This window comes from Pomacea canaliculata, linkage group LG10 (genome assembly GCF_003073045.1).
Source record: "Pomacea canaliculata isolate SZHN2017 linkage group LG10, ASM307304v1, whole genome shotgun sequence".
NCBI lineage: Eukaryota > Metazoa > Mollusca > Gastropoda > Architaenioglossa > Ampullariidae > Pomacea > Pomacea canaliculata.
The window spans coordinates 26268884-26295067 of NC_037599.1; the positions used below are offsets into that span (position 1 = coordinate 26268884).

A 26184-nucleotide genomic window follows, 5' to 3' on the forward strand; every position below is an offset into this window, starting at 1 on the left:
CAAGACCTACTCGTATGTTACAGCTGATTTTTATCTTGTTCACTTTACATGTTTGTTATTCTGTGATATCCATTGAAGGATCAGTAATAGTGTTAAATTCTGTGCTTCCATTGTTATACTGGTGATTTTGCTTTGTTATGTATCAATCTGTATGACAGTGCCTCCAGCCACTGATTTTGTTTGAAATTCAGTTGTTTTTGTTCGTGTCATTTTCGCTGTTCATTCTTCTCTTCTTTGTATATTCTAGTTTTGTTTGTTGGTGGAGAATACATTCAGTCCTAACCCTCTGACAGTGTGTTCAGTTGGAAACCGTTTCACTTCAGCTTCTAACCGCCAACACCAAGTACTTCGGCTCAGAAAGACATTGCATTGCCTTAGCCTGTGACAGTAGGTTCACATAGAAGTCGTTTCGCCTCATCGCTCAGACCCTGCGGCAAGTACAATGGTCGGGTAAGGAAGACGTTTTATGGCCAGGCTACTCGGCGGTGTCTCTGATCTCTACCCCGCCTTTGTCCAGGTACAGTAGTAATTTGAGACGACTGGACACAAATAGCACCGCGTGTACTCCTACCTTCCCTCACACGGGCGATACCACTGTCTTTCCTCCGGACACAAAACTTCGGCCTTTGACCATAATGTCATCACTGATTGACTCATTGACTAGAAAAGAGCTTTTTCGATGATTTCGCACCATGGGTAGGTGTAAGAAGAATATAAATGAGAAAGAAAACTAGAGTTACATAAAATATCCCTGCAGCTAGCCTTGTGACAGAAGTCACATTAAAAAGGACATGAGTATACCCTGAGGCGAGATGTTAGCCCACGAGCTTTGACCGTTACTTTGTGTGTGTTGCCTGGTGCACCCTGCTCTGAAAAGTTTAAAAGGCAGGAACCACGACGTCTAAAACAAAGAGCAAACAGTGTGTGAACTCTAACTTGTTGTGGATGCCTGTTTGGGTATTTAATAATAAAACGTTTTAGTCCAGGCTGCTAACCTTTGTAAAGCGACGATCGACTCGAATGACGATGATGACAACGTGAGGTCCTGGACAGGCCATAGCGACGGACTTACCGACTTCAAGGAGAACGTCCTCCTCGCTGCGATGAGTGTCACACAGTCCAGGTGTGTCTGTCAACTTTATCACAAGGATATAAAATGTACACCGAAAGAACCTGGACGATGGGTCATAGCTCAAGTGTCTACGATTTACTAATACAATTTAAAATAGGACGTTTTGTTGTTTATTTTTCTCTCCCTTTTTCTTTTTGTGATTTTCTTCTTCGTCATCAACCAGTTTCACATTTCAGTCTAATCTTAAAGTCATAGACTTTAGATGGCTCTTACACAAATCGCTTGTAAGATTGTCCACGCTTTGTAAAAAGTTTGCATTGTCTTGTAAAGTGTTAGTGAAGCGTCATAACTTCTGTTCATTTTTAATCAACCACATTACAAGTTGAAATGGTTTTAAAACTCAAAATAGGTGTGAACATGTCCAATCCAATATCATACTAACACTCTTTACACTGTTGTGTATTATTTTTTTCTGGAGCATGTGAAAAATAATAAATTAGCAAACTTTACATCTATATGGCACTGTACTGTGATGATATTGTCACTGGGTACTCCTGAGCAATATACTCACACTAAGGGTAACTCCATCTACTGTAGCTTCAGCCCACTGACATTTGTCCGTACCGGATAGCAGTCCTTTGGCAGGAGCAAACTCTTGACGACCCAGCAGTGTGTTTCCTAGAGAACTCTTTCCGGTTGCGGTCTTGCCCAGTAGTACAACGCGTAATTTCTTCATTTCTGTACACAGTGGGATTAAAACGGAGGAGTGAGCCTCCCAAAGAAGTGTAAAAATGAAGGAGCCGGAACAAGTTTAATTTGTAGCATGAGATGTACATACAATCACCAATAAATAAATTCAGTGACATAGAAAAATAGTTGGCTTCGGGGGTGGAGGAATGGGAAGGGGTAGGGGAGGTCAAACATGCTGACAGTGAACGACGTTCATACTCTCCTCTCCATAGCTTTTTTTTTTTTTTTTTTTTTTTTTTTTGAGCTGATGACTTCCCCTCCTGCTCTATCCCCCTACCTCCACTGACTCTGTTCTTTCTCCATTGTAACTGCAGGCTCATGACTTAGACTTATTGTAGCTACAGCCAGAGTTTCATAAGAAGAGGACATAACAGCACCGAGATAACAAACACGCGTTAATAAAACAACCAGAATGGTTTGTGGTGTAGCAAAGAAATGTTTCTACGAAGTTAGAGTTTAAAAAATAGGTAAATATTCTCTTTAAGCCTATGAAAATAATAAGTAGAGTTGCTGATGTTGCCATCAGGCACAAGGAATGAGAAAGCATAGCCTGTGACAGCTGGTTGTCTGACAGACCGTGATCTCTCTGGCGGCGAGCAATAATTTCCTGCACTTTCCTGTTGCACTCATCAACCATCTCGTTCGTGAAATACTCCCTGTTGTTTATTCTCATCACATCCTAACACAAAAAAACCCAAATCATTTTTACTTCTTAGCAGTCTGATTTTGATTTTAAATAAAATTTTCGCTCTTTTTATTAAGCTTGTTCTCTTTCTTATGAAGTTTTAAAAGAATATTTCGTGTTTTAAATTTTCAAAATTGTTTTTCTCGATCTTCTAAGGGATTTCTTTTTTATGAATAAAGAAAATAGATGTCAGAGGCCTTAGAAAGAAAGCCATCTTAAGTGTAACGATTTATAGATTAAGTAATATTTTACTCTGTCATGAAGTTCATGAGTAATACAATAAACTCACTTGCATCATAGTTAACACGACCTTTGCGTGCTCTCGTCTCGTCTCAAACGTCCCTTTGTTGGACACAATGCAGTAACGGTTGTCGGCATCACACAAAACTTCCTTGAGATTTTCAGGAGCTGTGATTAATTGTTCTTTTAGAGCCTCCTGCATTCCATCTGGTAATACGACAAAAAGAGTTAACGCAAAGTGTTGAAAACTTCACGTCGATGAAATCAAAATTCACCTAAAACTGTTAAGGAATGGAGAAGATTGGTTTAAGGTTGCTGATTACAAAAACGAGGAAATGATAATAATATTAACAAATTTTCTCCTGTAATTCATGTGTAAGCTGTATTCACCACCACTGAGTACCAAGACACTTACTGATGTCATCTGCAAGCTCATCGCCGCCAGTGAAGACGATCATGAGGTGGCGGCGGACACGCTCACCAAACAAAGCCTGTAGTGTCTTCACAGCATCATACTCCTCCTGTCCACACACAACAAACGGAAACTATCCATTGCGGAGCACGTTTTACCTTTGTTATAGAGTAAAGCCCAGTGCAAGTAATTACTTCCGAGAGTATGGGTGACTTATACCACTTCTATTCCGAGATACACGCCTACAGACAGTGTACAAAACGACATCAACAATACAGACATCAGTAGTTTACGTAGATGAATATCTGTAGTCAATACTTCAGTCAATGCAAGACCCAGGACTCTATGTTAATGAGGCAGAGCAGTCGATGTGTACTAACGTGACGTATGGTGTTTGGCTGGCCTCATGGTTGTCATGGTGATAGTGGTATGCACGTTTCTCTAGTATTAAAGGGACGTGATTACCCAGATCTTGAGAGAACGTATCTTACAGTGAACTTTTACACAGTTATAACAAGCGCATGTCAGACACGTCACTTTTAATTTTCTTCTTAGCTGGCCACTACGTTGTGTCTCTACATGCATTTTTATTTATATTCAAAACGTCACGTGGCTCGTACATTGGAGAGGGTGTTGCTAACCCAAACCGTTATTTTGAATGTTCTACCATATTTATCATTAATTAATTAATAGGAACAAGGTTGTAGAGAGTGTCCCTTGTGAAGCTATTTCTAAAACTGATCTTGTCAGGCTTACCCAGATAGCATGGAAACATTATAAAAACGTTTAAAAATGGCTTACATGGTTTTAATAAGGTTTAGGTTTTATATGAAACATTTTAGAAACATTTTTTAAAAATTTACCAAAAAACATTTTAAAATGAAACATGCTTAAAACATTTTTAAAGTGTTAGAAAATAAACCATTTAAAACCTAAATGTTAAATAAATGTTTTATAAACATGTAAAAGTTAACGTCTATCACTGCGCGTCATAAGCCCGCTGATGACGAAATTTTTTAAAACACCAAAATTTTATTTGCGTACCTTTGTGGCGTAGATACTGACAATCCTCACAAAAAACATTTTAAATACACTGTTATATATTTCCTTATTACTAGGTTTGATATTCTAAAATCATTCGCAGTTTATAAAACATCTATGCTACGTAACTAAATATTTCCTATTCCCGTTAATGCGTGTACTCCCATGATTCCACGCGGCGCGAAATTCTTCTGCTTACGACAAGCGTGCTTTGCGAAAAACATTGGGTTGTAAAACGCTTATATACCGTGTTCTAGTACAACACAGATTTAATGTATGCTTATTAGGTGTGATTTGTCAAACAAAGTATTCGTTTTGAATAGTGCGCTCGTACATAATCTAAGACGTTAAGGCAACTGATGTCCAAATCATGTCGTCCTACTGGACGAAGCGGAGTAAATAAAATTGTTGAAGCAGAGTTGGCGGAACCGAAAGAAAAAGACAGATCCGATACAAACAATGGAGTGTGAGTATGCGCTTTACAAATTGTGCATTTATTATTGTTATTAAATCATGCATGTCTTCGTATTGTGTGTGTGTTTTAACACCGCTACCATTACTATAGTTATGTACTAACTACTTGCATTTGTTTTTCATTGCTGTACCATTATCTATGGCAGAAAGTGCGAAACAGTACCACTTTTATTGTATAATCATTTTTGGTTATGATGTTTATTTGTTTGTGTTTTATTTTTCTTAAAATATCCTTCATTGATTTTATTTAATAACATTTTATTTCTATGGCATCATAACATTGCATACCAGAGAAGTAAATTGCAGTCAGTACAATCATGTCAGCTGAACAGTAATTGCTTGCTATGTTTCCTTCATTCAGCATAATTCTTGAGTATACAAGTTGGACATAAGTATATGCAGTCATAATCTCTAGACTAAATATGAAAATAAAGTGAAAAGTTTAACCCTCCCACGACAAAAGTTAGCCTTTCTGGGAAGGGTTCTTGAATGATGGTTTTATTTTTTTCAGCACACAAATATGGCAGCAGACTTGCCACCAAGTAAGGTGACAAAACATGTGAAGGAGGGAACTCTGCCAGACAGGTATACCTAGACTCTGCATGTTTGCATTTTGGGTTCAAAGGGGTATTTATACTGTTTGTTCATTGTCACATATAGATATATATATTCATAGATTGGATGTTGCATCAGCCTGGTTAATATTGTTTTGGTCAGTCTTTAGATACAGTTTCAAAGTATTGTTCCTATTTTATTTTTTTAAAAAAGCTTTGGGATATTGTCAGCTTTTTTGTGAAAGAGGTGCCCGCTGATTTATTTTCCGTATTCGTGTAAGGCAGGGATGCAGTGAGAACATATCCAAGTCTCAGGCCAGCAACATCATGTGGTCTGACCTGCTAATACAATCACTAAATGTTTGACCAAATATCGCAGACTCTTGGCAGAAAAAAGGTTCTACGGGTTTGAGTTTTGTTTGTAGGCATGTAAATGTTGAGCATTTTGTGTATGGTTTAAGCTTAACTAGGTGATTTGTGAGCACAAATAATCAATGCCATGCATATTTTCACTACACCTGTTTTGCCTATGACATGTGGAATATTTTTGACAGATGTGTTTACTGTTTCTAATGCATTGCAGATCAGAAGCCTCTCTTGTGTGGGTGGTACGGATGCAAAGGATTGTCTAAAAAGGATCATGCGGCGAATCTTGGCCGACAAGGTTTTATAACTAAAGGCCAAAGAGGAGAAAAGTGTGCATTCAAGGGGCTTTCAAAGGTGCAGACCATGATATGCAGTAAGTGATGATGCATAAATATTAGTAATTATTATTATAAAGTTACAGATAGAGGATTTGTTTTATATACATATTTTGAACCAAACAGGAGAGGTGCTGATAGAAGTGCTTATTTTTGTATAATATAAATTGACATTTTTCATCATTAGCTCCACAGTGTGGTGTGGGACTTCTTTTAGTCTGTTTTTATCTGTAAACCTATTAACCTTCTTAATTACAAATCCAATTTTCCCATTTTATTATCTTCAGAAGCAGTACAGAAGAACAATGGGTGCATGGAGGCTTCAGATAATATCATCGAAGAAAGCAGCAGCAGAAAGAGTCGGGGTAGAAAGCAGAGGAGAGAACGAAACTAAATGCTAGCATATTTCAAGGAAGTGACAACTGTGTTTCTGTGCCCTGTGAATTTACTGGAATATTATGGCAGAATTGTGTAGCTACGTTTCCTCGTTGGGCTTTGGCAAAAAGAGACTTCCAAGAAATTGAAAGTAAAAACTGTGACATCGTTATTATCCTCATCTTCAATTAAGGCCAGGCACCTGAGGTAAAAACTTTTTAAGTTATTTAAATATGCAGATAGGCATCAAAATTAACTCTTTGATTATTATTACTAGAATAGTAATACATGTAATCTCAGAAAATAGAGAAGACCGAAGATTCATAAATAATACCTCTTTCCGACCGTACATAAGAAAACCTAACGCATTGATGACGATCACTTAGGTCCTTACAAATGCATGAAAGGTCTTACCTGGCACCATCCCTGATTCCTGGGAAGTACAGCACCAACACGATATCCCTATTCTTAGTTATCATAGGACAAACTGATCCATGTTCTAAATAAAATTTTTCTTAAAGCCTCTTTACAAGAAGTACATGAACCTTGTCAGCTTTGCTTTACAGATTTTGTAACACTAAAAAGCCTGGTTAATTGGAATATGTCTATTGTATAAGATAGAGATTTGAATGTTATCTACAGAGGGATATAACCATATTTTTGTGTATTTTGTGCATCATTCAAATGTACATTTGCATTTCACTCTTTTTTTATAGTAAATCTAAAGTTCTATTTAATTTTAGTTTAATTATTCCTTGCGACCCCAATGGAGCACGGGGCCCCAACACCTCTCCTTTAATCATTTGAAATTGAAATATTTAAAAGTCTGTTCATTTAAGAAAATTCCTTTGCTTTCATTTATCACTGTTTAATTAATTCCTATACTTTTTTCTCTTTTTTTTTTTTTTTTTTTGAGTATCATTGATTCATTGTTATCACAAATGGTCACCATTTGTTGTACAAGTAAGATAAATTGTTATTGTATGATGTAAATGTTTCCTGGGTTTATACTCAATGACATTAAATATGTTTTCATGAAAAGGAAATGAAAATCTGTGTATGTCATTCTTACCAGGTTTTGAAGTGGAACTTCAGAGAGTATGTGTGGTTTAAAAATAAACGTTTTTAAAACCTAACTTTAATGGGCATATTAAAACGTTTTAAAATAACATTTTCTGCAAACATTATTGACACATTTTGCTTAAAACATTTGTAAAACATTTACAAAAATACGTTTATAAAACTTTTAAAACTCGTTTCCAGAAGCTCTTAATTAAATGTTTTTAAAACGTAATTTTAATGGGCATAATTTACGTTTTATGAACATTTTGTGCAAACATTATTAAAACATAATGTGTAAACTTTTTATAAACATTTATAAAATGTTTCAATGCTATCTAGTCTTGGTATTTGTTGTCATATGTTTAAAGGGATACTCTAGGCTTGTGATAAGGCTGTGGCGACGTTCAAACGTTTCAAAAATATATTTAGTTACAATTACAGAGCACGAGAGCAATACAGGAGAAATAAAGGATTCGTTTCTCACTTTATTACCACTTATTAGCACTGTTTCGGTTGCCGATGTTTATAAAAATTGAAAAAATCCAGTGAAATCGACCCTTGTGTCCTTCCGCCGAGTAACCACGATAGCTTCCCGAGATGGTCAAGCAGAGGAGTCTTATTGTGATGTCAGAGTCTTGTTGTGACGTCAGTCAGAGACGTACATGAAGTGTCTGTGATCATTGCAAAGATTTGACGTCGTATCGGTGTTGTCACGTGAGTTTATTTAGGTTTTAACGTGAACTTTTCAAAGCACAGTTTTAAAAATTTTAGAAAACATTCTGTTTCACTTGGTAAGCAGTCTTGGTATGTCATAAGGTCACGTGATGGAGAAGGAGACTTCGTCTAAGTAAACGAAAGAGTCCTGTGTAATTTCCCTTCTTAAACACAACATGCTACATAACCTTCAACTTTTCCCATATTAACAGACGCGAAAATAGACGAGATTCAAGTGGAGTCTACTCTTTACGCGATTCTAAGCAGTTTTATTTTGCCTTTACAATCCCTTTAAGAAGAAGATTTTTTCAAGCTTTCTGACTCAAGCTTATATCACAGATTAGCACCCTGAGCACAGAGATTTTAAACTTGAACTCATTGAACCAGAAAAATCCACTAATGTTGTCAGTATGTAAAACCGTAACCAGACGAAATCATAGATTGACCGGTTAAGTAAAAACGTGCCTTCGCCATGATTCTGCAGCATGGAAAGAAAACTAGACTTCCTTGAAATACCCTGTGGCTAGTTCTGTGACAGAGGTCAAAAGAAAAGGTAATTTAATATGCACCGACAGATGTTAGCGCATGAGCTTTGATCATTACTTCTGTTTGGTGCACCTGGTCTGGACAGGTATAAAGTCATGGACCACAGCGTCTACAACAAAAAGAAGGCAGTATGTCATCTCTAACATTGCTTATTGGGGTTTTCAAAACATTTTTTGTCAAGGCTGCTAACCTTTGTAAAGCGACGATCGACTCGAAGAGCGATGATGACAACGTGAATCCCTGGACAGGCCAGAGCTATAGACTTGCCGATTTCAAGGAAAGCTTCATCCGCGCTGTGATGGGTGTCACACAGTCCAGGTGTGTCTGTCACCTGTATCAGAAGGACATACGGTAAAAGAAACTTGGAGCTCAAGTGTCTACTATTTACTAATACAAATTAAAATAGGCAGTTGTTGCTATTGTAATCATCATCATCGTCATCGTCGTCGTCGTTGTCAATTCCTCTTTATGTTCTTTTCTTCTAGTTGTCGCAAGACTCGCCCTCTCACAGACACACTCGCATTCACACGGACCGATTTCCAGGCACTCGACGCGAGCAACGAAGCCAATCACTCCTCGGTGGACACAAAACAAACACGTAGGGACAATAAGTAAGTTTACTGGTGGTCACAGGTACGACTCCCCAAAAGAAAAGGGAAAAGAAAACAATGACTACATCAAATCACATCAACATACAAAGTAAATGGAGAGCCCCTTCACTGATGAGAAGACATTACCTAGCATACACAAACATTTCGATACGCCCTCCAGTCAAACTATTGGTGTCCGCGTGGTCCGGCGCGACACTGAGTGTTCACTATAACAACAAACCTTATCCGCCTCCCTGACCACTGCCTGAGGCAATGCGATGCTGACGTCACCACGTCCAGTGACCTCGTCACACCCTCGCCTACTGCCCTGCGGCGATCACACAGTCCTCACGACGACTTTAATTTCGGCGCTTAGTCGACAGTCCGCCGATTATCCACACATGTTTGGCCGCGCTCTGGTGGTCGACAGCACTCCGTCCTCAATTCGATGACTGACGGCAGTTTGTCCACATTCCCCCCGGCTTCCTTCCGACCCTGTACAAAACGATGCACATCAACAACAGACTCTTCGGCCGAGGCTGGCCCCTCAAGCGTGTCTCTCGTAACATTCAGTTAACAGCTTCTGTTACGACAGACGCAAAACCCTATCTACACAGAGAAAATTCTCTAATACAATCTCGGTCGCTAGACACATGTCATTACAATACAAATAAAAATCCCCCATGGTACAAACTCACCACATAAGTCTTTCCCCACCCTACATACATCTATACAGAGATCTCGCGGCTACACTCGCTCATACACCCTGCATATCTGCGCACTGGTCAGCTAGTTACTGGCCTGTAAAAAGGCGACAGGAAAAGTTCTAATTACTCACCCAAATCGGCTCGTGACGCGTTGATTCCGCCAGACGCAGACAACGAAGGAGAAATGTGTTTGCTCGTACCCGTCTCACGCCCCGCCCATGTCTTACGTCAAGCCACGGCGACAGAGCCTGTCAGGTACGCACCCCTTACCCCCTGGCTTACGATGTGCCCCGAGGTAAGTCTATTACCTCATGACCCGTCCCTGGAGTAAGGGACACACGACACTCGTCTTTGTCTTTTTCTCTTTTTCTTTTTTTGTTTTTTCTTTCTTTCTCTTTTATTTTTTTTTTTTTTTGTTTTTTGTTGTTTTTTTTGTGTTTTGTTGTTGTGAATTTGGCATTGAAGTCTAATCTGATACAGGCAGTCCTCGGGTTACGTCAGCCCCGAGTAACAATGTTCCGTGGTTACAACACATCTGCCATTGACTGTATAAAGCCGTTTCCACTTCAGTGGTTTTGAGCAGTAAACCTCGTAACACCAACCTCGTGGGTTTTTTTTTTTTTCGTTATTAAACGTATTTTATATGTGTTTTTGGATAATTACTGTGTTAGGATAAGTGCTTACAGTATGTTATTTACGCACAATATGGACGTATGTTCCGACTTACAGCGAAATTCGGTTTACCACTCGACGTACCAAAGGAACAACGTCGTAACGTCTAAATGGCTGTTACAATCATCGCTTGTAAGAATGTCAAAGTTTTTTTTTTTCAAAAATGCATTGTCTTGAAAAGTAATGATGAAGCCTTCTTTTTCTCGTTCTTTGTAAATCAACCACATATTAATCATGTGTCGAAGTGGTCTTAAAACTAAAAATAGATTTCAACATGTCCAACCCAATATCATAGTAATGCAGTGTACACCATTGTGCATTATTTCTTTTTTCTGGAACATGAGAAATAAAGAATAAACTAGCAAACGACTTTATATCTATATGACAATGCACTTTAATAGTATTTTCACTGGCTACTCCTGAGTAATATACTCACACTAAGGGTAATTCCATCTACTGTAGTTTCAGCCCACTGACTTTCTTCCGTACCGGACTTCAACCCCCTGACAGGAGCAAACGCTTGACGACCCAGCAGTGTGTTTCCCAGAGAACTCTTTCCGGTTCCGGTCTTGCCCAGTAGTACAACCCGCCATTCTTCCATTTCTGTAGACAGTAGGATTGAAATGGAGGAGTCAGCCTATCAAAGGAGTGTAAAACAGAGCAAACGTGGACATGTGTCAATGGTGGCATGCGGCGTCCAGATGTACATGAACTTGTGACAATAGTTGGCCTCTGGCATTTAGTCGGACATAGACTGCTTACAACATATTTACTTTTAATTGGAACTAAATAAAAAAAAATAAAATAAAAAAAGACGTAAAGAACGATTGTGATGGATGAATACAGATTTCAGCAGATGCATATGATAATACTGGTCTTCAATGTGGTGTTGTTTGAATGTTTTTTTATCAAAGCCTGAACTGTGTCATCGCCGACAAAAACAAAATGGCCGGTCACGGTAGAGTCACCTGTAACATAAATCTATTCAAACGGCAAAGTTTCAAACATCTGGGCTGCACTAAGACTTTTCTCCTCACAAAGTTTGACGATGTCAAAGCAGATTAACAGCAATAAAGATGGCCGTTATGACAAACGCATTAAATTTCTTCATAGACTGATAGCTTACTCACGATGGCTGCATGAACTTGTGTTAACAGTTGGATGTTTTTACTTCGACAACCGTTGGTAAACAGTTATTGCTGTGACTGACGTAACAATGGTACAGACTTGTGTACATAGAGGCAAACGGCAGGATTTTGTCCACTATGACGGAGGTTACCGATGATTGGAAATGTATTACCAGAGAGGACTGCTGCAGTTTTTAAAACTGTTGTGTCTTTAGCTGCTCTCAGATGTGGAAATTTTACATTTGCCCACAGGTGGCAATATACTCGTCTGTGAACTGTACATTGCCTGGTATAAGTGGAAACTTTAGTTTTGTAAACCTTTCAGCTAATAAGCTTGATGGAAGACGTGGGACAAAAAAGTCTTTTTTTGTTTCTTTTTTCTTGGAGTATAGCACTGTTACTAATGTGAGAAACATACAAGTATGCTGTACTACAACAATTAGTATTACTATATCATTTTGATAGGCATAATAAATGTTAATGGTTGTCACAGGAATAAAAAGAAATCCTTCACTAAATATGCTTCCAATGCAGTAGGCTGCTGATAAGTATTTCACTTTAAAATGTAGGATCAAATAGTATCGATGAACTAGGTATATGGGTTTTCTTTGATACCAGTACTGAGTAATTGCTGTGCCTTTTTTGTCTTCGAATGATGCCCATCAGAGTCTGTCTGTCCAACTAAAAATGTAATTGCATAAAAACCAGTTAAGCAATTATCTTTTTATCTGCATTTGTAGACAAGTCAAGACATTTACTTTTAACAAATATAGACCGAAAAACAAGAAATTTGAAATTAAATTTACCCCAGCCCTCCCATAGCCCCTTTTAGTGGTCGAACTTTTGTCACAGTCACTGATAATTTAATTCAGTAGATGCTCCACGTAAGGGAAAGGGGGACAAATTTCATGCTGATAGTAAACAACTTTCTTGTTCTTACCTCCAAACCATTTTTTTTCATTTTTTGAGTGGGCGGCGCCCCCTTACCCCGGTTCCTACGCCTCTGTAATTTCAAGTATACATTTGCTTAAACTCATCTTATTATCTTATTGTAGCTACAACCGCAGTTCGCTAAGCAGAGAACAGATCAGTCATTAAAATTTTAAAAGCACGCATAAATAAAAGGAATTCCAAGATGGTTTACGGTGCAGCAAAGAAACTTTTCTATGAAGTTAACATTTTCGGTTAAACTCTGAACATAATTGTTAAAGTTGTTGATGCTGCAAACGGACTCAAAGTAAGCAGAAAAAGTAGTATTAATCACCAAGTAAAATATTTTGAAGCAGACACCACAACACTATTAGACAACAAACTTGATTTCTAGATAAACTATTATTTCTTACCCTCAAAGTTTGGCCGAACCTGTCAACTGAGAAGCTCAGCACCCAGTTAATCACTGCCACAGTTTAGATAACATATATTACTTTCGCCTGTCGTAATGCCGATTTTTCGGAAATCAGTTGTAGGCGGGGCGACCTAGTGTTATTTGTTCAGTTGAGTAGACTTGATTAATGTGACCTGCTCAAGATTGTTTCTCTGTTCTCCTAATCTTGTGTGCTTAGTTTCTAGTGAGCAGTAGTGTTTGCCAAGATACCACTTTATCCTTTGTGGCCAGAAACTCGTGTGAAGTCAGCCTTGAGCACGAAAACACAGTTATCTTGTTTGCAGCATGAAATAATCACATATTCAGCTTCCCGACCTCTACTCATCGACACCATGCTGCTCTCAGCACGCAAAGTGTCGTAGGTGCATCAATAAAAAGCACTTCACTTCTACAAACACTTTTTCAACATATTCTATATCGTATTCTCAGGGTTGTCCATGGGACATTTTTCTATCCCGTCCCATCCCATCCCATGGCAATTTATGCCTATCCCATCCCGTCCCATCCCACGGGATGTTTCCCATGGGATTCCCATGGTATTAACAATCCTAGGACAACACTGGAAAACCACTTTCGGCTTTTGTTCTAATAATTCCTGCTACTTCACATACAATAGATGATCAGAGAAGAAAGATTTAAATTCCTTGATGAATGAAATAACAGCCTAAATTATTTTGCAATATCAAGTATCGACTACCATGGGAAATACAAATGTGTGCTGTCCCATCCCATCCCATGGGACGTTTCCCATGGGATTCCCATGGGATTCCCATTCCTATGGACAACACTGCGTATTCTTCTCAGTATAGTCATTAACATATTAAAATTAAGACATTCGTGAAGGGTGTGTACAATTGCTAATTTAAAATTATGTAAGATGTGGTTTCTTATTGCTATTCTAGTTAACCCTCCTAAAGTTACAGACATCCTAAAGAGACTAAAGATAGAGAGGGGCGCAATAATAATGTCTATCTATCTATTCCTCTTCGTGCATCAGGTTGCACATAAGGCCTCAACCAGAGTCCGCCACCGATGTCGATCGGCTGAAACCCGCTCTAGGTGACCCCCATGTCAGCCCTTTCCTTCATCTCCCTTTCCACTGTCTTTCTCCAAGTTTCCTTTGGGCGGCCTCGTTTTCTTCGGCCGTCTGGAGTCCATCGTAGGGCGACTCTGTGAAAGGTCTGCTGTCTGCTGGCGAGCACATGTCCAATCCATCGCCAACGCCTTCGTTGAACCTGCGTGGTGATGGACTCGGTTTCAGTTCTTCGGTGGAGTTCTATAGTTGGTGATGGTGTTTGGCCAAAAGATAATTAAGTATGCGCCGAGGCATCGTTTTGGAAGACGTCAAGCTTTTACTGATGGTTTTTGGTCATCTTCCAAGATTCTGATCCGTAAAGGAGGGTGCCCTGATCACAGTTGACTTGAAGATTCTCAGCTTGATCTTCTGGCTGATGTTTTGCCTTCCATGTGCTCCTGAGTGAGGCGAAGGCCTGGCTGGCTTCGCCAGTCGGGCTCGAATCTGCACCTCCGCATCCCCGGTGTTTGAACATTTTGGACCCAAGGGTAGGTGAAACGTGTCAACTTCTCTCAATCTCTTTTCCAGTTTAGTTTGATGCTGTCTTGGACTCTGGCGTTCACTCTATACTTTTCGTTTTTCTTTGTGCTGACCTACAGCAAGGTTTCCAGCTGTTTCTGAGACAGGCTTTGTTTTTCTTGCATGTCTTGGTGGCGGTGTGACAGCAGGGCAATGTCATCAGCAAAGTCCAAGTCTTCCAGCGTTGTTGTTGTGTCATAGTCAGGTCCATCTGATCCCTTCCTCTCACTTTCGGTGGAAGTCTTCATGATCCAGTCCATGGCCAGGATGAAGAGGAACGGCGACAGAATGGCAGCCCTGCTTCACCCTGGTACTGACGTTGAAGGGGTCTGTGAGCTCCGTGTCACAGACAACCTGGGATTTGAAAATCGCTGTACAGCATTGCAATGACCTGAACAGTTTTGCAGGGCTCCGTAATGCCTCAGGATCTTCCATAAGGACTCGCGGTGGATGCTGTCAAAAGCCTTCTCCAGGTCGATGAAATTGATGTACAGCGGTGTGTTCCATTCGTTGCTGCCTGCTCCAGAATCTGTCGCAGAATGAAGATGTGTTCGGAGCAGGATCGCCCAGGGCGAAATCCTGCTTGCTGTGGTCGGATGGTCTTCTCAAGAGTTTGCGTCAGTCTTGACAAACAATCTTGCTGAAGACTTGCTGGTGAGGGAAAGAAGGTGTTATAGCCCCCTCCAATTATTGCAGTCTCCAAGATTCCTTTCTTGGGTAACTTGAAGATGAGCCCTGTCTTCCAGACAGGGACCTGCCCTGATTCCCAGAATTGCCTGAAGATTTCAGTCAGCTTGGGAGCTGTCACATTTATATCTGCTTTCAAATCTCTGCTGTTATTCCTTTTGCCCCTGGTGCTTTGCCGCTCTTCATTGTCTTGACTGCGGCTGTCACTTCTTCCAGGCTTGGCGGGTCTGTGCAAATATGTCAAAGGTTATAGCTTGCTGGCTGGATGTCTGCAAGCTGAGGGGGATCTGGTCTGTTCAGAACGACTGCAAATGTTCCCTCAGCGCTGTAGTTTTCCTGCCTCTCCCTCGATGACATAACCGTTCACGTCTTTCACTGGCACATCACTGTTCTTAAACCCGTTGTTTAGCTGTTTGTTTATCTTGTAAAGAGACTAAAGATAGAGAGGGGCGCAATAATAATGTAGAGAGAAATAATTAGTAGTGTTATCTCTATGGCTGCATGTATCTTAATGTATTTTTATTGTTGCGGAAAAACAAACTTTGAACGTAAAAGTGAGTTGAACTACAAACATTCAAAGACAAAAGTTTTGATCATCGATAAAACCGGAAATAGCAAAATTTGATGAACATCATCCTCCACCAGAGGACTTTTGGTGTTGCGACCAGAATGGCGTGTACGACGTTATCCACGGCAACAAGATCGTCAGCCAGGAATGGCAGGACTATTGAATTAAGGCTGTCACCAGCAACCATCAGGTTTTCATCCCAGTAGTAACTTTTAAACTTAACACTTTATCTCTTCTTTCATTTGCAAAGTAAATTGATATAAGATATTGCTTCTACATTTCTTGTAAAATGGGACAAGAGACAAGTGTTTTTATCTATTAACACATGCTTTATCAGCTGCCCAACCTTCATCTCGCGAACGTTTTGTTTGGAGATATCTAACTACCTGGAACGCAAAAATCTGCAACAGCGTTTAATAAGAGGAACATTCACTTACCTTGAATACGCACGACGTATCATACACACAAACAGCACACACAATGCCTTCAAAACTGTCACTAGTGATAGCGTAACTTGTGTCAAAAATGAGCATTTGTCACTGAAGGGTTTGTATTATTTCAGTTTTTCGTGACTGTTTCTGCGAAGATTTCTTTCCTCTTCACACAGCATCAAGTATGCAGCAGCCATCTTTAGCGACCTTCATGCGAGTTAGAGGTGGGGAGGTCCGTCTCTACATTTACGGGCGGTTTGGCACACGACTCGACCTTTGCTGTACATAAAGCTTCGGTCGATCTTTGACGACCCCTAAGTGGCCTCTCAGCGAGACAAGACTTCGGCCCTTGCTGATTGTTTGCTGTTATAATCGCTACACGGCCGAGGAGTTCGCCATCTATCAGCAAGTGAAAGAGATAACCGTTTATCGCGAACTGAAAAGAGTCTTGAGGTTCGCCTCGGTTAGGTATGTCCTGTTCCGCGAACCATCGAGCTCTGAGAATGAAGAAGCAGTCAGAAAGTTATTGAAAACAATTGCTGTGACCGACACGGCCAGTCTGTACGCACTCGATTCTAGTTGGCTGGACATATGGAGAGCAACAACCCTATAAGAGTGACGATGGACTGTGAGTAACGTACTCAACGATTGGTAGAGCGGTCAGAAGATAGGAAATAGAACTGGAACCTGGTTGCTTGAAGAGAGTGCGAGGAGTGTAATCTTCATACTAGGGTTGTATGATTGGACTATGTTGTGATTGATGTATACCAGCGATGTAGCAGCGGCGCGTGCAATAAGACATCAGCCGGCAGGTCATTATCTTTCTGGTCACGCGTCAAACACCGGAGCCCGCGGAGCGACGAAAAAATAAATAGGGATCAACAAGAAAACACCAAAAAGCAAAAAACAAAACCAAAGCCACGGATGCGAATCAGTGTATGGTAATTAGATTTTTAAATACAGGCGAGACATTGGTGGACTAGCAGGCGAGAAACGAGGTCAAAAGCGGGACGTCTGGTCTCCTTAATTAAATTAATAATTACATAATGCAAATAAAAAATGGTGGTGGAAAAGAAATGCAGACACTGATGAAAGATGGTATAGGCGTGGCATAACAAATATAGGTGAATATATTCTGGAGGGCGGTTCTGGTGACGTGGGTTCGTGACCTTAAAAAAATAAATTAAGAAATAAGAAACTGAGCGAGCGCGAACAAGTTTCTTGTGTAGCAATAAAATCATCGACAACTAAATTTGTTTGTGGAGGAAGATGCTAGAGGGTTTTTTTCTCCGGTAAACAGGGGATTTGGGGGAGACTCCATGCTGAGAGTGAACAAAGTTCACATTGTTCCCCCTTCAATATTTTTGTGATGTGACGGCTGCTCCCCCCCCCCCGTTTTGCCCCCTCTCTCTGTTCCTAAACCAGTGAAATTGCAGGTATTATTCTGCTAAGACTCATTGTAGCTACAGCCAGAGTTTTTAAGCAGATGATACATCAGTATTAAATTCAAAATGCACGCGTCAAGAAAAGGTTACCAAGATAGTTTACGTTATAGCAAAAATATTTCACTAGTTAAAGTTAAATTTGCAAAGTCCATAAATATTGTATTTAATGTATTAACATAATTGACAAAGTTGCTGATGTCACCATCTAACACACAGAATGCAGAAAAGTAGCAATAATCGCAAAGTAAAATATTCTCAAGCAGACACCAAAACAATGATACACAACAAACAAAGCAACATGAACGCACGTTGTGGGGATGGATTTCAAGATCAAACTATTATTTCTTACCCTCAAAGTTTGGCCATTGCTGTCACGTGACATCTCAGCACCCAGTTTATCACAGTCACAGTTCAATTAGTGTGTGGTGTTTTCGAGGGCCAAATCCCAATTTTTTCGGAAATCGCGTGTGGGCGGGGCGACTGTGCAGCTGACTAGACTTGATTGACGTGACCTGCTGAAGGTTGTGGCTGTGTGTAGTTATGTACACAAGAGACTACTTTCTCCTGAGTGGAACTGCTGGGGACCAAGTCAGCCTTTAACACTTGTTCACAGCCTTAAACAGTCACACAGTGAGCTTCCCTGACTCTACTGCTGCTCTCAACACACAAGCATCAAGGCAAGGCGTGCATGTCAACAAACATTTCTCTGTATTATAGATCATATTCTCCTCTGTAAATTCATTATAGTAATATTTAGACAGTTGTAAATGGTGTATACATCTTTGCAAAGGATGTGGAGATATTCTACGATTCATATGGTTTTTTTTAATATCATGGATCCTACAAGCTGTATGTGAATGTCGGTTTTCTACATATGTTGTCAAGATATATTTGATGTAACATCTCGACTAATCATTTACTATCTTATCAGTGGATCAGCTGGTCAAAACCAACACCTAGGTAACTGTGAGGCCCTATAGTGTTCAAAGGATATAACACCTTTCTAATGAAATTATCTCAGGTACAAGAAGACAGATAAACTTTGGTGGGTAAATTGAGTTTGCTTTTAGAACTGATGCTATATTTTACACCTGGAGTTTTATCAGGTATTAGCAGCTTTAGATGTATAAAGACAGGTGTTGTACCTATATAAGCAAGAAAAAATAATTAAAGTATAAACTTATTTTTTAACCATGTTTTGTAATAGTATTTTCTTGATCCAAATAAAAACTACTCAAGTGTATATTACAGTTCAATGAGTGTATAATTATTTCTTCATCATCATCATCATCATCATCATCATCATCATCATCATCATCATCATCATCATCATCATCATCAGTAATACTGTCACACAATCTTTACATCTATTTGAAATCATGCCGTAGTAGCACATCTCAAGTTTTTTGTTTTTGTTTTCTTCACTGACACCTTGAGGTTCCCCCTTCAAGCTTTTTTTACTGGACATATCCCCCTACCCTCTCTTCTGCTTTATTATATACCGCTTACATCTCTCTCTCTTTCTCTGAGTGTGTATGTGAGTGTGCTTGTGTATCTGAGTGTTTGTGCATGTGTGTGTATCTGTGTATATGTGTGTGAGACAGAGAGAGGAATAGCGAGAGCACTATGATGGAGGATAAATATGAACGTGGTGTCTGCTGATACAGTGTGCTTGTCTAACAACACGTATGCACCACACCTTCATTCGCTCTGGAACTAGCAATATTTGTATTACTACTACTAACCCTTCTCTTTCCCTTTCTCTTTAAGAAGTGAATGGATATTTCTCAGAAATGAGGTGAACACCAGGTTATTTCAGAGAAATAAAAGTTTTGGCTGAAGCCCAACACTCTAGGACTGTGTGATGATAACAGAGTGGGTGTGTAAAGTGCAGGTTGCTAAAGTGGTAGACAGATAGTTGGTTGTTAAAAGATGTGGGGCAACAGTACACCAGACACAAGTAAAGACAAGAATAAAACTCGTTCACGGCATCTCTCTCCATCATGGAAATTGATATTATCAATGTTTCATTATACCAAAGCCTTATATCACTCCACAGTTTATAGACTACAGCCGATGGTTCTATCATTTCCTATCTGTATCTACACCTTCACAATATGTCTGTGTGGCTGAGTCACGTTGATTGCTATGTGCAGTTGTTTTAGTTCGTGTCACGAACGTTTAGTTTAGTTTTAGTGTCTAGAGTTGATCTTAGTCCCCATCAGCAGACTCATCATCCACACATTCCTATCAGGATGCAGCTGCGCTGACAGGTCCTTACTAGAGGTTACAGACTCTTGTCAACAGGACAAAGCTGTCTCAAGACCTTGTGTAAAAGCACAGCTTACTCAGTTCTGTGTAGGTCTATGTTGATTCTAACAGTCAGTCATCCCTTGAAGGGTACAGGTCGTTGGGGGGGGGGGGGGGGGGGAGAGTGGACCACATGAACAGACGCGGCAGATGACAGGCTCACTACTCACACCTGTAGTCACCGATAGTCAGCAGGTCGTACACAGGACCACCTGTCCAGTCTTTGACGTTCGTAATCCAATTCGTCAACTGACCACTTCGTGTCGGGTCACATGGCCACAGAATTTCATCTTGAATGTTGAAAGTGGAGGTTCTAAGTGTCTAACAAATGTTGCAACCGTGCATCGTACAAAGTATTTGGTTCTATGCTTTTTGTATGAGATCCGGAGCAGCTTCTTCAGGTACCTGGGTACCTGTTCTCGAATCATGGATTATAATAAGTGCACATATATAAACATATACACGGTGATTGTGAGCTAATGGTCAGTAATAAAGAGAACACAATTTGTTTTTTTTTAACTGCTGCAAATGTTAGAAATACACTTACATAGTATTGATAATTAATTTCCATTGTTTCTTTTCTCTTGGTTCAACATATCAATGTACTTTCATTTTGATATTCACAACATTCACAAAGTCTGTGTACCACTTACTGGCCCCACCTATTTCTAATCATATACAATAAGCATGTACCGCTGTGGACCAAACGTGTTAAACACAACATTAAACCCACTATATTCCACTCGGAACTACAGACCGTGATTAATGTAAGATACACACTTAAAAAGAGAGGCAAAGAGGCAGAGCGCAAAAAAGCAAACATTGTCACCGCTTACCAGAAAACTAGAATTATATAAACTAAGTACCGGCAGCGCCAAAGTCCTTAGCTCCTTACTCGATAATCGAACTCAGAGAGTCGCTGTAAACAACCGATTGACTGATGCTCTTGAAGTTAAATTTCGTGTTCCTAAAAGCTCCGTTTTAGAACTTCTATTATTCTCCATATACATAAATGATCTTCCTTTCCACATATCCAAATCTAGTGAAATGTTAACAGACGACACCACAATACACGCACACCACCAACAGACTGAGCCACTTGCTTCCCTCCTACAGCTGAGCGCCGACGAGCTTCAGGTTTGGACATTAAAACCACATGTCACTTAACCCCCATAACACTGTAGCCATGCTTCTAACAACCAGAGAGAAAAGAAAAAACTATTCCCGAGTATCCAATTGGACGCTCAATCGATCATGAAAGTACAGTTCCACAGACTCATGGGTGTTACCATTGACAATAACTTATCGTGGTCCCAACACATCTCTACCACAAGCAAAAGTATCTCTAAGAAAGTCTACCAGCTGTCAAGAATTAAACATATCCTACTGTAGCTGACATTTGCATACAGACACTTCTAAGAGCATTTTAATAAAAGACTGCATCTCGATTATCAGTCAAACTTTTGCCGATATCTTTGTGTTTCTTCTGACTTTTTATGATTTTTAAAATATAACATAATTTTCCATGACATTAAAACATTGCAGGCCATAGAAGCAAATTATATTCAATGCAATCATAAGTCGACATAACAAATTGCATACTATGCTTCCTTTATTCACTATAATTCCTTGTTATACAAGTGTGGCATAAACATATGAATGTCATAATTTCTCGAGTAAATATGACAGATGAAGTCAAAAGTTCAACTCACTGCCATGAAGAGAAAAAGTTAGCCGTTCTAGTAAGGATTCTTTACAAATATTCTTTGAAAGTCATCCAGCATGAAAAAAATTATGTAAAATTCTTAACAAGCAAACAGTGTAATATGCCATACTGCATTCAGTAACTTCCCCTACAAGAGATTAAGATCATGACTGCTGCTGCAGTATTCCCAAACTGATGTGCAGTTCTAAATCATATTTCACATGGGAAAGTAAAATAGTTTCTTTTAAGTAAAGCTTAAGAGTGGTGAGAATTGTCTCCACATCCTGTCTGGAAAGAGAACAGGGTAAGCCTGTCTCAAAAGGAGAGCACCACAGCATGGATAATATTTTAATAACAACCAAACCTATTTCTTAAATGTCAGTGAGTGCTACTTCGTTTCGCTAACTGTGATTAGTCACAATATATGTAGCCTTCAATTACAGGCTGTCTGAAGCAAGTACACAAAATTTGTAGTCACTGGGTAGACTGGACAAGGAAAATAAAATCCACACCTAGCAGTGCTCTATATGCAATAATTAATGCCGCATTATAAAGTAGTACAAAAAGCTGGTGACACTGGTACTTTCTCTGTCATTAAATATTTCTAAAAATGTAATATGATGATTATGATGATGTGAAAAAGAAAATATATTTACAAGAGAAGCAATAAGATGATGTGTAAAAATTTCATAAATGGTAACAATCCTGGCATTTTAGATTGTACATAATTGAGACAGTATATAGTAAACTCGAGAGAAAAAATATAAGGAGAATATCATGCACATCCACTGTAGATTAACTTACATTTAAACATATGACCAATATACCAAGTAAAGGAGGAAACTAGAAGATTAAGAGGCGCCATATTTGTCCTCATTGTGAATACATTTTCACTTACTTTCAAGTCCCTGGTATTAAAAAAAAGAAGAATAGGGAAGTGCTGTTTAAAGGCTTAGGCTCAAATTATGTAACCCCCACCCATCCATTCCGAATCTTTCAATATGTAGAGAGAAGCTACATGTGAAAAAAGGTCTGGTTTGCAGTTGATTGTATGGTTATATTTTTCTGCATAGTATCTTTTCTTTACTTCCATTACAAACAAGTTCACAATCAGTTGCTTATTTAAACACCTGTTTCTGTAAATAGAAAAATTTATCATACTTAAAGTAAGGCTGAATATCTTATCTAATTTAGATTCATTTTGGACGCCAAATATAATGAACTGTTTGTTTACTTCAATACGTTTGCAAAGAAGATATTTTTCTTTTAACATAATAAAGAGATCATTCCGAAAGTTTGTTACAATAATTTCCATCAAAGAACAAGTCTTCTGTAGCTTTAACTTTTATCTGATATCATAAGCAAAAGACAAACATCTTTTATTTTACATCATTCCTGTAGGACCCTGATCCCAAACTTGTATTACTGGACGACAATTTTTTCCAATAACCAAACAAAAGGAGGCAGGTGTGTACAAAGCTTCCGGTTTAGTTCACACTGAGCGACCCTTGAGAAACCTCTATAACTCATGATTCCTCTACCTAACATATTACCTTTCCAATAAGGTAAAGTAGGTAAAATGTTCCTTATTTTATAAGCAGAAAAACAAAAAAAGGCAAAGAATTGAACAGCGCAGACAACCTTTCTGGGAATCTTTGAAACCATTGAATGACATGTCGTTTCTTTTTGTAAAAATCCAGTTAATGGGAAAATCTTTTAATGTGTCTCGTGGTTTGTTACCTAACTTCATTTATTCGGTTAGGAAAATACAGGTTATTTGTGTGTTTTGTTTTAGTCTAATAAAGTACACTCTACACATCGTTTTTGCTTGTGATTTCTACATCACGGAACACCGCTTTGCCACAGCTCCAACTGCGACAGAAACTCCCACACCGAGGACCGTGGACAGGACAGGGAGGATGTATTTCTTTGCTGTGTTCTTCAGTGTATTGAAAAATCCTGGCTCTTCTTTTCCCTCAACAATCGCTTGTCTGGTTTCTTTGACAGCCGCGATGTTTGACGGATGCTGAGCTCTCTGGTTGCTCACGTTTATGTGATCAAACATCTCGTTCGTGAAATACTCACCGCTGTTTCTTCTAGTCACATCCTAACACACAAAAAAATAGTTTATTTAATGGCAGTCTGAATACGATTTTCAATAAAAAATTTTTTCTTTACAAAAGCATCATTCTCCTTATCATAAAGGATTTAACAGCACAATTCTTTTTAATAATTATTAAAATCATTCTTTTCAATTACTTGAAGGATTTCTTCTATTTAGGAATAAAATGGGCAGAGAACAATAAAGAGAAGAAGAGATATCCCAGCATGAAAGCTATCTTAAGTGTAACAATTTAAAGAGTAGGCAATATTTTACTTTGATTTCATGAGTGAGACAATAAACTCACTTGAATCATACTTAACACGACCTTTGCGTGCTGTCGTCTCGTCTCAAACGTCCCTTTGTTGGATACCATGCAGTAACGGTTGTTGGCATCATACAAAACTTCCTTGAGATCTTCCGAAGCTGTACGTACTTGTTCTTTTAGATACCCCTGCATTCCATCTGGTGAAGCAACAAAAAGAGTGATATATCTGTTTGACAAAAGATTATTAACTTTCAACATTAGAAATTTGTTAGCTTTTGTGGTAAATTGGAATACGCTAGGACGCTAGGTGATCAAAAGGTTACAACCAAATGATAGAAATCATAAATTCACCTTTAACTGTTAAGAAATCAAAAGGGAGAAGATCCATTTTAGTTTGTTGATTACAAGAACAAGGAAATTATGATAATGTTAACAACTTTTTTAAAAATTCACTCGTGTATAAGCTACATGCAGTACCACTCAGTACCAAGACACTTACTGATGTCGTCTGCAACCTCATCGCCGCCAGTGAAGACGATCATGAGGTGGTGGCGGACACGCTCACCAAACAAAGTCTGTAGTGTCTTCACAGCATCATACTCCTCCTGTCCACACACAACAGACCCAAGCCATCCAAGAAAACGCAAATCTCATTTACATTTTCTTAAAAGCACAATGGGGCACACGTTTTTTGTTCATGATTGGGTAAAACCAAGTGCAAGTAATTACTTCAGAGGTATGGGTGACTTATACATACCAATTCTATTCCGAGATAAACGTCTATAGACAGTGTACAGAAAGATGTTAACAATACAGACATCAAAATTTTACGTAGATGCATATCTGTAGTCAACACTTCAGTCAATAGAATACACAGCACTCTATGTTAATGAGGCAGAGAAGTAGATGTGGACAAACGTTACGTATCGAGTTTGGCTGACCTCGTGGTTGTCATGGTGATGGTGATATGCGTATATCTCTACAATGAAAACGGAATGCTCACCAATATTAAAGAAAGCGTATCTTACAATGAGTTTTTACATAGTTTCTAGAAATCATGTCACCCCATTTTACTTTTATTACGTTAAGGGTATACATGCATTTTTTTTCTTTTTTGAGAACGTCTCATGGCTTCTGCATTGTTGTGGGTGTTTCTGACCCAAAGCATTAGAAAAAATAAAGTCATCTTCTTCATTTAATATATTTTAAACATTTTTTAAGTAGGCACAAGGTTATAGAGAGTGTCTCTTGTTAGGCTTTTATTAAAACTGATCTTGTCAGGTTCTTAAAATCTTGGTATTTGTGGTCTTATGTTTAATAAAACGTTGAATTTTTTTCTCATATCTTAGATAAGCACGCTGAGCAGGAAGACTTTGAACATTGTGCAACAAGACAATGCTGCCAATGTTGCCAAAGTATGTAAAACCTTGACCATAATGTCATCACTGATTGACTCATTGACTAGAAAAGAACTTTCTAGATAATTTCACACCACGGGTAGGTGTAAGAGGAATATAAATGAGAAAGAAAACAAGAGTTACTTGAAATATTCTTTCAGCTAGCCCTGTGACAGAACTCACATTAAAAAGGAAATGAGTATACCCTGAGGCGAGATGTTAGCTAAGGAGCTTTGACCGTTACTTTGTGTGTGTTGCCTGGTGCAGCCTGCTCTGGACAGTTTAAAAGGCAGGAACCACGACGTCTATGTGATGGGCTGGAGTATGACGTCATAAAATATGACGTCAAGATAAGGGTGACGACAAAAAGGTGACGACAAACGGAGGACGTTAGGACAAAGACTAGAGGACGAACAACGGCGATGAGGTGAAGGAGCATCGACGTGTAGCGCAGCCGTGGCGATTGTTCTAGCCGCACAGTAAAAGAGTTGCATCTGTTGACAAGACCTGTTTTTATATTTACTGATGGACGGTTGTCGTGGTTAGAAAATACCTCACCACTTGGTCACATT

At 39.1% G+C, this 26184-nt stretch overlaps 4 protein-coding genes and 1 long non-coding RNA gene across 7 annotated transcripts in view; 2 read left to right on the top strand and 3 right to left on the bottom strand.

Moving 5' to 3' along the window:
* The window catches only part of LOC112574545 (GTPase IMAP family member 4-like), a 283763-nt gene that overhangs the window by 40528 nt on the left and 217051 nt on the right, over positions 1–26184 (bottom strand). The window lies entirely within an intron of this gene.
* LOC112574535 (GTPase IMAP family member 4-like) overlaps positions 1–26184 on the bottom strand; it is a 287359-nt gene that overhangs the window by 37844 nt on the left and 223331 nt on the right. The gene's annotated exons all lie outside the window — the stretch shown is intronic.
* Positions 1–26184, top strand: part of LOC112574529 (GTPase IMAP family member 8-like) — a 133175-nt gene that overhangs the window by 23149 nt on the left and 83842 nt on the right. The gene's annotated exons all lie outside the window — the stretch shown is intronic.
* Positions 1–26184, bottom strand: part of LOC112574528 (GTPase IMAP family member 8-like) — a 61775-nt gene that overhangs the window by 16601 nt on the left and 18990 nt on the right. Inside the window, exons 9-13 of the mRNA XM_025255660.1 lie at positions 3163–3268; positions 2797–2954; positions 2399–2501; positions 1644–1810; positions 996–1136 (exon numbers count right to left, since the gene is read on the bottom strand). Of these exons, the coding sequence (XP_025111445.1) occupies positions 996–1136; positions 1644–1810; positions 2399–2501; positions 2797–2954; positions 3163–3268 (675 nt within the window). The remainder of the gene's footprint in view (positions 1–995; positions 1137–1643; positions 1811–2398; positions 2502–2796; positions 2955–3162; positions 3269–26184) is intronic.
* On the top strand, positions 4261–6534 carry LOC112574546. The gene is made up of 4 exons (XR_003101455.1): positions 4261–4666; positions 5186–5259; positions 5812–5967; positions 6217–6534. It is a non-coding gene; the product is annotated as an uncharacterized LOC112574546 (long non-coding RNA).